At 41.9% G+C, this 12,602-nt stretch overlaps 2 protein-coding genes across 7 annotated transcripts; one reads left to right on the forward strand and one right to left on the reverse strand.

The window, feature by feature from the left end:
• The first annotated feature begins 339 nt into the window (after positions 1-339).
• Positions 340-6,945, forward strand: LOC103977148 (serine/threonine-protein kinase RIPK). Of its 3 annotated transcripts, XM_065113734.1 has the most exons (8): positions 340-517; positions 603-723; positions 2,646-2,721; positions 2,865-4,432; positions 4,523-4,658; positions 5,338-5,474; positions 5,864-5,993; positions 6,067-6,945. In XM_065113734.1, exons 4-8 carry the CDS (start codon positions 4,067-4,069, stop codon positions 6,597-6,599), a joined length of 1,302 nt encoding a protein of 433 aa, XP_064969806.1. In that variant the 5' UTR covers positions 340-517; positions 603-723; positions 2,646-2,721; positions 2,865-4,066; the 3' UTR covers positions 6,600-6,945. The 3 variants fall into 3 exon arrangements, with proteins under 3 accessions (XP_064969806.1, XP_064969797.1, XP_009390860.2); XM_065113725.1 differs by having other exon boundaries at positions 340-723; XM_009392585.3 differs by having other exon boundaries at positions 343-723; positions 5,870-5,993.
• LOC103977384 (proteasome subunit alpha type-6) lies at positions 5,529-12,397 on the reverse strand. 4 transcript variants are annotated; one of them, XM_065113758.1, is made up of 8 exons: positions 12,211-12,396; positions 11,977-12,071; positions 11,811-11,892; positions 10,299-10,377; positions 8,150-8,258; positions 7,655-7,714; positions 7,360-7,423; positions 5,529-6,653 (listed from the first exon to the last, which is right to left on the reverse strand). In XM_065113758.1, the coding sequence occupies exons 1-7, from the start codon at positions 12,284-12,286 to the stop codon at positions 7,406-7,408; spliced, it is 519 nt and encodes a 172-aa protein (XP_064969830.1). In that variant the 5' UTR covers positions 12,287-12,396; the 3' UTR covers positions 5,529-6,653; positions 7,360-7,405. The 4 variants fall into 4 exon arrangements, with proteins under 4 accessions (XP_064969830.1, XP_064969823.1, XP_064969838.1 ...); XM_065113751.1 differs by having other exon boundaries at positions 5,529-6,656; XM_065113766.1 differs by lacking the exon at positions 10,299-10,377 and having other exon boundaries at positions 5,529-6,656; positions 8,150-8,334; positions 12,211-12,397.
• Between the last annotated feature and the right edge of the window lie 205 nt (positions 12,398-12,602).

The raw sequence follows: 12,602 nt of genomic DNA on the forward strand, positions 1-12,602 counted from the left end.
TGGACAATATTTTGAATCAATTCGGACTAAATCACTCATAATTGACATCCACCACATAAATTTTTTATTTTTTTAATATAATTAATCCGATCAATTAATTCATACGGTCACACAAGACATGATTGGATTAGAAAGACAGTATAATACGAGTAAGTGTATATACATACGTATATACGTATAGGCAACCAAATAAAGCCATTAATTATTTGAGGGTTGTTTTCGCGAAAATTGTTGGCGGTCTTTTTCCCTCTTTTGGCTTTCGCTGTCTTCTTATCCAGCGAAGGGAGGCGGATGGGGATGGAGAGGGGGCGGGTGGGTGGGAGCGGCACATCGGCCTGACACGGAGAGGCGAGCAACCAGTGGCGTGCGAACGGATGGCCGTCGAGGTGGTGGTGGGGGAGGCAGGAGAGGCAGCAGAGGAGGACGGATCAGGGAGGATGAATCGAGGAGGAGAAGGAACCGCTTTGGTTCCCGGTTCTTTGGTGGCCGCCGTTTACGGCCGTGGGCGGTGCCGGTGGTACGTCCTGATCACGTCGTCTAGTCCCCGTTTGACCGACCCCGACCTCGACCCGAGGAGTAATCTGGGTGCGTTCTTACGACAGCACGAGAGCGAAGAAGGAAACGTCGTCCCGAGGAGATTACTTGGACGCTACTCAATCCTCCCTCCTCCCTCCACCACCACCACCACCAGCAGCAACGACATGATTGAGATGTGGATTGAAGGTGCTACTCTTCACTATCATCTTTGTGGTCATAGTTATCATAATCGGATCGCTAGGTTGTTTGTTGAACTAATCGATAAATATCAGATTTAAATACATTGCGAAAGAGGATAATAGTGACGGTGACCGATGGATGTTTTGATTGGATTACTAGTAATTTCAAATGTTTGAGTTGTCAGGAAAAGATATGATATACATTAGGTTTTACAAGTCGGATTAGGGTTAGTAAACCAAGATCAAGTGCATTGTGCAAGCCAATTAAGCAGAAGAATATTGCACAAGTATTGATCAAACACCTACACACCGGATGAAATTGGAAGGGATTGATACTGTGGTGGATGCTTCGAAAAATTTCAATCCCAGAATCTTAGGCTATTAGGAAAGAGCCTAATGTGTTAGACTTCAAAGATGACAATAGAGCAAACACATATGGGAGACATTTCAATCTTTTTTAAATTCAAGGGCTGTAATTAGTAACTATACCATCAAAGGTTTGCTTTCTCATTATTTTGGATCCGACGACCCATCCAATGAGGATCTTCATTTCCCAGGATTTAGTAGCAAACTAAGCTCTTTTCTTTTTTGAAAATAAAATGGATGAGGACACAAATTAAATTTGGAACGAATGGTAGGGGAAACTCTTGCAAAGAGTTGGAAATACTAATTGTGAATTTTCATTTCAATTCATATGCTTCCAAATTATAAGAGACCCACTTTGATGTTAAGTCTTGTTGTCCAGTCGTTTTACATATCAGTATTAGTTTTGACATAACAAAATAAATTGGGATGTTGGCATTGATGGACTTTTATAGCCAACCTCCATGATTGACTTTGAGGTAATAGGATTGATGTTCTAGTCAATTTGATAGGACTCTAAAACAACTATTACATGAGATCAATTGATGCTATTTTTAATAATTAAAACCTAATTTTCAAAAATTAATTGCTAACTTAGTTTTTAAAATTTTATTAATCTAACACTTTTTTTTAATCTTAATGATGTTTTCAATCTTGAAAGGAATTGTTTTCTAAGTTAAGAAAACTCTAATTAGTTATTCTTATGTTGTAGACAAAATTTTCAATATTCTTTTTTCTAAAAAATATTGGAAAACATATATAGTTTTAAAAGAAAATTCTTTTCCATAGTACCGGACACACCCTAAAGGCCAAAAGATCCAGACCTGATCATTTTGTGACTTGTTTGAACATCCAGAGCAGTACATTATAATTGCAAGGACAACGTCGACTTGACTTCCATAGATGAATTTGTTGTATATGTTTGTCTGCATATGTTTCTCAACCTATTTTCCCTGCAGTGAAGCCCAAATGGAACAGGGCAAAGTTCCAACTCATGACCATGGATGCATTCTTTGACTGAAAGCGAAATGTTTTTTCAGGTTTTATCTCCTGGCTGACCTTTAATAAAAGAAAAGAAATGATTTTGGGAGTATTTAGACCGAGTCGATAGTGTACATTGTAAGATATTAAATGAAAAACAAAGACTTAGAATATTACTACCAGAAAAGATGAATTATTGCTCTGCTGCTGTTGCAATTATTATTATTATTATGAGCAGAATGCCATCATTATTGTTATTTGATGGAAGAACCGGAGATAAGACAGTGGATAGGAGGAGAAAGACAGAGCACAAAACTACAAAAGGAAAGCAAGAGGGAAAAGGAGTTCTGAATGTATTCTAGACATACTTTATCCAGGACCAATAATAGTCAAACTCATGACAAGCAGCAGCACTGACAGAGATCAGCTTCTGAGGAATCACTATGCACTCTCAATCCGGGAGTGCCCAACACCAACAATTAATGAGACCTATTCTTCCTTTCTTTTACTCTTTTTTTTTTCCAGTCCCTCTACTGACAACAGATGATGTCTCAAGAGCGTGACAAAGTTGGCTTGGGTTGACAGGTCAGGCAGGACATCAGTTTGAGGAAAACTGTTTGTGCAGAGTAACCAAGAATATATGATAAAAAAAGTGCTACAGGTCAGTGTGATACACTTCTTCTTTTGTTAAGTATTTGATAATGACATTATCATTTTACATGGTTATTATTTCTAAAGTTCAGTGTTGGAAATTTTTTGGGAACTTATTAACCCATCTATTGACCAATCATAATTTACTTGCAGAAAAGGAATGCATGTCAGAAGAAATATGTTCGGAAGATATGATTAAAGAATACAGCAAGTATCTGTTTTGTTTGCGACCACAGAATCAGAAACCCTTTGTCTCAAGGATGGATGGTGCCTTCCAGTTAGATAAAAAAAAGGACAACCATAGTTCCTCAAACTAATGTTTTGCAAGTGAAACCTCTGTCTTCTTGCTCTTGAAGTCGCAGGATATGTGCCCCCCACAAAAGGCCAGGTCTGATTCTAGAAGACCAGGTTTAATATTTGATTGGGGCCATACTTTTCAGTCTACAAAAATAAAAAAAACCCTAAACAATGTCTCAAGCATGCATGTCCTGACATCAATTATGGTTTTCTGTACACTAGAAAATGAAGTGTCCCCACTCTGGTCAATTACATCCATATGAATGGATGTATCATCTGCTAACCCACATCAGCATAAGTTGGAAAGAAGGTTCTAATGGTGGTGATCTGTCTGCTTCTGTGACTTAATCTGACATGTTTTCACTGTACACAATGCTTTGAGCCACATAATTAGGTGAGGCACTCATTGGACCTGCTACTATTCTGCTCCCCAGAGTATTATTTGCTCCAACTTTGATCAAAGTATAGTGTTTGGAAGTAGAATTAGCATGATTGCAGTATATCAAAGACAGTCGTTCATGTCCAGAGAACCGATATCTTGGCCAGGATTGGATTCATTGAATCAAGTTGCAAGACTATTCCTTCAACCAAATCATGATGTGATATCAAATCAGAAAGCAGCAGGAGATTCTTGTATTCACTTGGTTTTATCTGTATTATATTGAGGACTGCTTTGAATACCATCAGTCTTGTTTGTGGAAGTGTCACACCAAGCAGAAAAAATCAGAGAGTTCCTTCCTACCCTTGGTTTGGTGGACAGACCTTGAAACTGAAGTCTTCTCGACACCTTTTGTCCTCCATGGTCTCTCTTGCCATTGGCAAAGTCAAGGGTCAGCCTCGGCATTTTCCTCACGCCAGGGCAGAAATGGCCCTTAAATTTGGTGGAGCAGTTGGTATGACATGAATAATTGGCTTCTGCTCCCTCCCTTGGCCTCTTTGAGCTCTTCTTCCTTGGCGACATCCTTGTTAGCTGCTCCGACATGGGAATCCATGGGACCGTTCACCTTTACTGATCGAGTTGCACTTCACCTGTCAAGAGGCTTCACCATCTCTGCAGGATGTCGAAGGCCTCATTGTGGAGTCTTCTTCTGCCGGGATGCTATGGAAGCGGTCACAAAAAGCGGTCGAAGAAGCAGATACCAATCCAGCGGCTGTCCTTCTCCGACGTCAGTTCCTCCACTGGCGTGTTATCCCCGGAGGACCTGTCCATATCTCTGGTGGGATCGAATCTCTATGTCTTCACCTTGGCTGAGCTGAAGGAGGCGACGCAGAGCTTCTCCGTCGGCAACTTCCTCGGAGAAGGTGGCTTCGGGCCCGTCTACAGAGGCTTCGTTGACGAGAAGGTGAAGCCCGGGCTGAAGTCACAGCCGGTTGCGGTGAAGCTCCTGGACTTGGATGGCGGGCAGGGCCACAAGGAATGGCTGGTGAGCGCTGCTATTAGCATGGCTTCTTCCCCTTCCCTCATGCGCTCCTGCACGAACTTATGTTGCTTGCTTCCTGTGGCTCATCGACAGGCCGAAGTGCTTGTTCTCGGACGACTGCGGCATCCCCACCTCGTGAAGTTGATCGGGTACTGCTGCGAGGAGGAACACCGGCTGCTGGTGTACGAGTTCATGCCTCGGGGCAGCTTGGAGAACCATCTCTTCAAAAGTATGTCCGTTTTCCTCTTGAATAAAGTTTCCATTTCATTGTCACCGTAAGTTGCCATCAACTTTTCAACAAGTTGTTTATGAGCATTTCTTTCTTGCACTTCATCATTGCTACATGCCAGATTATATCATAGTGGAGGAAATCCTGTAACGTCTTGTTCTTATTGGTTGCTTGATCCTTGTAAGGCATCTTGCTTTTTTTGGTCTTCACTTTCGAAGATCATAAAGCAACCAGGGATTCATCAAGGAAAATTACTTCCATGACTCTTAGAGACTGTTGTCTTGCTCCAAGGTTTCTTGGCAGCTGGAAAAGCATAAGACTTTTAACATGTTGCTTAATGACTTAGTCTTCATTTGTATTAATGAATCTAAACAGGTTAATTTGATGTCATACAGAAAAGTATTAGCAGGGGTCTTTGCTGAACGAGTCAACTCTCTAATTCCCATTTTGTGGAGAAGTGGGACATGGAGAATGCTTTTCCAATACATACAGACATACTGTTATGGGGTTTAAGAGTGGACTTGACCACTCTGTGCATGCCATGGCATCTCTTGTCATTAATTAGGAAGCAGTCTAAATGCATTAACTTGTTATAAATCTCTCATATCTTCATAGAGGAAGATACTTAGCATTAAGGAATTAAGCTTGCTGAATCATCTTAGTTGCTTGATATGTGCAGGATATTATACTCCTTTGCCCTGGTTAGCGCGATTAAGGATCGCCGTGGGAGCTGCCAAGGGCTTAGGTTTTCTCCACGACTCCGATAAGCCGGTGATCTACCGGGATTTTAAAGCTTCAAACATCTTATTAGACTCGGTGAGTCTTCTTTAACCTCTTCTTTCTTATCGAAAGATGGTTGAAACATGAATATGGCACAACAATTGGGAGAGCCATGGATGACATCTTCATGGTAGAAAAGAAGGATCATCCTAGCAATCTTTTTCCTGGCAATGAGCTCATCTTGGAGCTACCTTTAGACAGGAGGAAGAAGTATCTTGGACCAGACTTCATTGTGATGCAGTGACAAACTTGTGCTTCCAAAACACTATTTAGGGAGCATCAATTGGCATCACAATGGATCTGTTGTCTCAGTAAACTAGCATTTCTTCCTCCACTGTCCGCTGAAATGGCCTCTCTGCCTGGCCATGGCAAAGACTTTACACTCTTTCTCTGTCATGCTTAATTGGGCAACTCTGTCCCTCAAGTTTCAGGACTACAAGGCAAGGCTCTCAGACTTTGGCCTCGCCAAGGACGGTCCGGAAGGAGACGACACACACGTCTCCACCCGAGTCATGGGCACTCATGGCTACGCTGCACCGGAGTACATCATGACTGGTGAGTCTCTGATACAGCTCCCATCTCTCCTCTTTGTTCGGAACTGGTTCTTCATCTCCTCAGCCATCGCCAGGCCACCTCACGGCCAAGAGCGACGTCTACAGCTTCGGCGTCGTCCTGCTGGAGCTGTTGACGGGGAGGCGTTGCGTCGACAAGGCGCGGCCGAGCAGAGAGCAGAACCTCGTGGAGTGGGCGCGACCGTGTCTCAGTGATCCACGGAAGCTGTACCGCATCATGGACCCCGGCCTCGAGGGCCAGTACTCCACCCAGGGAGCTCAGAGGGCCGCGGCGGTGGTCTACCAGTGCTTGAGCCAGAGTCCCAAGTCCCGCCCTCACATGTCGGCCATCGTCGAGGCCTTGGAGCCGCTCTTGGACATGAACGATGTGCTACTAGGCACCTTCGTTTACGTAGCACCAGTCGCAGAGAACGGTAGCGAAGAAGGAACAGAGACGGTGGGCATGAAGGAGAATGGCCTCCGCCGCCAAGGCCACATGCACAAGCTGAGGTCCCCAAAGCCCGGGAAGCTCTCTGATGTCCTTTGCAGGGAAGTAGGGAGTCGAGTGCGCAGGAACTCACCCATGCATCACAAGAAGAACGACTCATAAGCCTTCAGAAACAATGATCTTGCTGTCCAGCTCTCAAAACCACTGCTACTGCTGCTGCTAATGAAGAGATGCAAATGACTGAATTTAGAAAATAAAAGCATGATGGAAAGAAAAAATTGAATCATGTAAACAAGAGAGAATTAAAAAAAAAAAGAAGAGGAAAGATTCAAATGCTTACAGAGATTATTGCAGAAGGTCATGTCATGTTCATGCCACTTTCAACATGACAAGCAGTTTGATGCTTTTGCTAAGCAAGAGTCAAGAGTTGTGAATGATTAATGTATTAAGATAAGATTGATGATGCCAATCTTATCTTATATGTTCTAATAGTTCTGATTTGCTTGAACTGTGTGATGTTGAGAAGTGGTTGAGAGAATGATTTGTACATCATGTCATCAATTAAAGGTACGAAAAAAGGAATATCCTGTGATTAAAGAAAAAAGCATGCATGTTGGGTGGCATGTAACTTCTTCCATATGCTATCACATAAATAAGAGCGAGATGATAGAATACTGCTCATCCCATGCAACTAGTAAGGCAATAAAGTTGCTCAGTGTAAGCTCTATGTGAAAAGGTTGTACAAAGCTAAGAAAGATAACTTGTCACCACCTCGCTCTCTCAGTAGTAGTTGTATGGAGACAAACACAAGTCATATGGACCATAATATTGATTGAGGAAGGCATGTTAAATATCTGATCAACCTGAGATAGATAAAGCAGTTGAAAGACATCCTTCAAGAAAGAAGATATGTTGTCACTACCTTTGATATTTCTCAATCACATCCTTTATTTGATGAGCCAGGTTCATCATGTGACAACTCCCACCTAGAGAATAACCAAAGTCATGTCGTAAGCGATAACCATACTGGAAAAAAATGGAATTCCCTAATCATGGACGAGCTTAAGATGCAGGCATGTAGCAAACAGAAAAAATGGTTACTCTTACGAAATTATGACACTTGAGTGAATGGCTAATGGCTCTCTGTTGTGGTTAATTTTTTTCTCCAACCTTATTAAAAATTACCAATCCTTAATGACCATAAGTCAATGGGTTACCTCTATCTCTGTAGCTTTGAAGTCCTTCTGCAGAACTGATTGTAGAGCAGATATTGCAGTCTGCAATAATCAACATAAGATTAGCCAAATACTCTATATACTAACCAGTGATTCGTTAAGGAGAAACACCATCTGAGCTTATGGATCAAAGGGTCTTGTATAAGCATAATTCAAAATGAAAAAAAAGAGCTCCAAAATTAAACCAAAGAAAGGAAGTAGAGAACACACAAATTGGGAGAGAAAGACCAACATTACACAGATGTGTTTCCCACTACCCAATACTTGGTGTCAAGACAAGGAAAATACCAACTCAATGTACTAACTAAACCACCTACTGGGCGATAGTACATTTGCCTATTTGGAAGCAGTAAAACTTCTACAGCCAAGAATCGGAAGACACAACATTGGTGGAAGTTAATTGTAGAAAGTTGCAGGTAATTCTGCCATAGGTAACAGATGTTCAATGCACACCAATTACAATCTGTCATATCTTACCTGCACAGTTTCCTCATACGAGAATGCTGGATCATTCTTCATTTTCTTCTCCAGCAAGTTGATTGCTTCTTGTTCTTTCAAGCCAGCACTTGCAGCCTGGAACAGAATACTATAAACTCGTGCTATCAACCATATTGGAGAAGATAATATAGTCACAAAGATGGTTGGCTTAGAGGACTGGTCTTCTGAACATAAAATCATAATAAATAAATAAATAAATATCTGTCATGACTACAATTCATTTACAGTTAGATGCCAACAACATAAACAGGACTAGCTTCAAAACCATCTCATGATGATCAAGAAAAAAACACTAATCAAGTTTTATCTCTTCACTCATTTTCTTCCAAATTATGTTCCACTTTATGCTAATCGTGTTCTCAAAAGTGTCCATACATATACCACATAAAGATGAAAGAAAAGTTGTTGTCAATACCACAGCAAAATCTTTACTACCAAAAGCACCAACTCAAAAGACTTCCTACTTCCATAGATGTTAAGGAAATTTGTTTATCAGATAATTATGTACCAGTCATGGCCTCCTAACTGCAACAATCACAATGAGGGTGTCACTGTCTAAAGTAGATGTAAAGATTTTATTAACGATCAATAATGTTAACATAAAATAAAGAACTCCTACTAGCATCTTGGGAAGAAGAAATTCCCACTGGACAAAAACAACAGATGCAATACTAAAAAATTGGGGTAATTATAGATTACCCCCTATAGTTACATAGGATTAGCATCTCGGTCCCTATACTTTAAAAAGTAGCATTGAGATCCTTATACTTACGAAAGTGAAACATTTAACCCCAATTCTCCTCATGTCATTAATTTCGTCTTGAATGAAAGGGGTAAAAAAGTAATTTCATATAAACTTCAGACGACAATTTCACTTTCCTCCCTGCGGACGACAGCGGCATCGGTGGTGCGCGAGGTCGGTAGTGCCGGTAACATGCGATGTTGGCACCCGGATCTCTTCTAGAATGCCACCCTCGTGCGCCTTCGGCTGCACTGCGGATGACAAACTAGCGGCAGCGTCAGTGGCACGCGAGGCTGGCGCTCAGATCTCCTTTGGAAAGCCACCCTTGTGCGCTAGCCTCGCGCACCTCCGGCTGGGCTGCAAACGATAGACCAGTGGCGACATCGAGTAAAAAACATCACACCACCAACCCTCTCGTTCCTTGCGAAAGAAGAGTAAGACGAGTGAGCGAGGGCGACTTGATGTCCATGTTCTCTAGGCAGTTCGAGGGGGTTGCGCCGACGCCGTGAATGCGAGAGGACAAGTCTTCGAGCGGGCCTTGGTGGTGTACCCAGAGGGCACCTCGGACTGATGGTCCGCCATCACGGTGTAGTTGGCAAGGTGGAGTTCCGCTGAGGCATGGGAGCGCTACCAGACCCTGGTGGAGGATTGCAGCATGATCGAGCGAGGGATGATCGAGGTGCCAGACTACTGGGGAGAGGCGGATGACGGTGGGAACGACGACAAGTTCGATGGCAGCGCACAGCACTGCTAGCAACTGATTGCCTGGGGCAAGGGAGAGCAGCGGAAGCGCAGCATCCCTTAGGCGAAGTACGGGAAGGGGGACCGGAGGAACATCTTTGCGGTGGGCGGTGAAGACGACAACACCCACGCAGGTTACTAGCTATGCCCAGAAGTTCTTAATATGCCATAACTAGAATAATGCCGGCAAGAGCAGAGACAAAAAGTGAAAGAGCATCCATGATATCATATAAAAATTAAGATTGTACTTGCTTTGTGAAAATAAATATATGGTGGATTGGCATCACCTAAGTGTTAATCAGTGATTAAAAACCCAAAAAAACACAAGAAAGATAACCGCACGAGTTTGCATCCATGCATTCTTTCTTATGCCAAAAGTTTATATGAAATTACTTTTTTACCCCTTCCATTCACGATGAAATTGACAATATAAGGAGAATTGATGTTAAATGTTTCACTTTCATAAGTGTAGGGATTTCAATGTTACTTTTTAAAGTATAGGGACCAGGATACTAATCCTATATAATTACAGGGGATAATCTATAATTATCCCTAAAAAATTATATGCATACTGACTTTGTGTGATGCTCAAAATATTGGTTTCGTTCATCACAAGGATAATAAGACAAAAGAGGGAGACCATACCATGTTGCTAATACATCAATAGGCATCTCATATCCCCGTTTGAAACGAAATTCAGCTGCCTCATTTCTTGCTTGCTGGACTAATGATCTTGCATCAGCCAATGACCACAGTATCAAATCTTAATCATATTGAATGATATATACATTAAACATATCCTATGACACCATATTACTAACAGCAACCAATGCATCAGATCCTCTAAAAATATAACATCATGATGTAAGCTTCTACAAAGTTCTTCCAAATGAAGCCGTTTGTTTGAGACTGAAATAAATAACACTTTTGAGTTAAATTAACAAATAGTTATAGTGGGGTTAAAAATACCATGTTTGCTGTTGTTTTGAATAACCTGTTGTTTTCAACTTAGATACAGATGCTTAACCATTGCTGCAATATAAGTTACTCATTCGTCTTCTAGCATCATTTGAGACTGATGCAGCTGAAAAGTTATGAAAGGACACATCTTTATCCTCACATCTAAAATTGAAAAAAGACCTCAACATCGTGACTCTTATCTTTTACATTTATAATGCAAATGACATATATCAAATTTTTGGTTTTCCATCATCTTATGTAATTTCCACTGTTGTTATCCCAAAGTCGCGAAGGTAACTTCTCTATATGTGATCGTAAGGTTGCATACATTCACTTCCAAGATGTCGTGTTGGTGGAAGCCTGGTGCACTTGATTCACCCTTTATCTTGTTATCCCAAAGTCTAAACCTCCATGGCCATAAGACCAAGCACTTCTTTATGTTTACATGAAAAGTAAATAAAGTTGACCTGATTCCAACCCTTTTATCAAAGGATTCAACTTTGACCCAATCAACCACTTAATTCCAGAAATCTTCTTGTCCATCAGCTTCTTAAGTGTAAAACCCACTATCCTTAGCTTGTGGCACAATGATGACACCAGATCCACCCACATTCCATCCTTCAATGACCACAAATTCCTTGAACTACACTAAGGAAACTATTGAAATGTCACCAACGAAGTACTCCAATGAGGAGATTTTTACAGCATTCATATAAACAGGAAGCACAATGAAGCCCTATGTCCATCAGGCAGGCCTACCATCCAAGTTTGAAAATATCTCATCTGGAATATCCAAAAGAACAAGCCAGTCAGCAATTTGAATGCAAATTTAGCTGCATAAGATGATGCAAAACAAATCTGCCGTAGTAGATAACTAATGAAATCCTGCAACACTCTTTCTGCAACTTTCTTTCTTTCAATGAATCAGATTTTATAAATTCCCTCCTCAACCACTCGACCATTGTAGATCCTCTTCTTCCCTCTTCGGAATTGGTTTCTCTTTTTTCCTTCCAAGATTTCCCTTGGTCAAACACATTCAATAGATGATATAAACGATTGTCTACATGTACCAGAAATAAAAAATGGTACTCCATGAGGCTAACATACATACTTCAGAAACCTCATATAACTGAAAGCATCTGCACACTAAATTAAGCAACATGATCATTCACTTCAAAGGGAAGAAATATAGGAAACCTGTCATCCCGGTGGCTAACAATCCAAGGTACTTCGTAACGGGGAAGAGATGCGTGACACTGGTCTGATCCAAAGGCTTGTCCTACATTGAGTTGTTGACTATCTCATACGAAGAACGATCGCATATCGGAGGACAAATTAAAGAGTGAGGCGAAGAAATACTCACGGGGACCTTCTTCTGGGTGACAACGCACACGGAATCCTTTCCTCGGACTCCAATCGACGTGATCCCGGAGGCCTTGACGGTCTTAAACGCGTACTCTGCCCCAAAATCAAAGAAAAAACCCTACAGACCACGTCTTCTCGTCTACCCAAAAACTAAGAGGACGACCCCACTCCGATCGAACGATAGATCAAAAATCACTTCCTGTGGTGGGGGATCAAGAACCCCAGGGCTTACCGACTTGGTAAAGGCGGCCCTCGGGCGAGAAGATTGTGGTGTGACGATCGTAGCCGGCTCCCGTTCCGCGACTCATGGCCCTCAGTCGGAGCTCTCCTTGATCGGATTAGGCTTGCTCCGATGTCTCGAGAGCCATTAAGCTCTCGGGGGAGCGAAGGAAGACCGAGAAGGCTTCGAGGCTTTCGTTTGTGCCGCAAGAAATATGACTTCGCTGTTCTATTTGCTATTAGGTCCCTTTTCGATCACTTATTTCGAAAACAAACCTCTTTGTTACTTGATGAAGTCCCTCCCGCAGTGAGAAATATGTTTGTATTTTTTGCTATTAGATCCCTAATCAGTTTTTCTACAACTCAACAAAAAAAATGCAAAGATAAGCCCCTGTCCTGTGGGGT

This window comes from Musa acuminata, chromosome BXJ1-3 (assembly GCF_036884655.1).
Source record: "Musa acuminata AAA Group cultivar baxijiao chromosome BXJ1-3, Cavendish_Baxijiao_AAA, whole genome shotgun sequence".
NCBI lineage: Eukaryota > Viridiplantae > Streptophyta > Magnoliopsida > Zingiberales > Musaceae > Musa > Musa acuminata.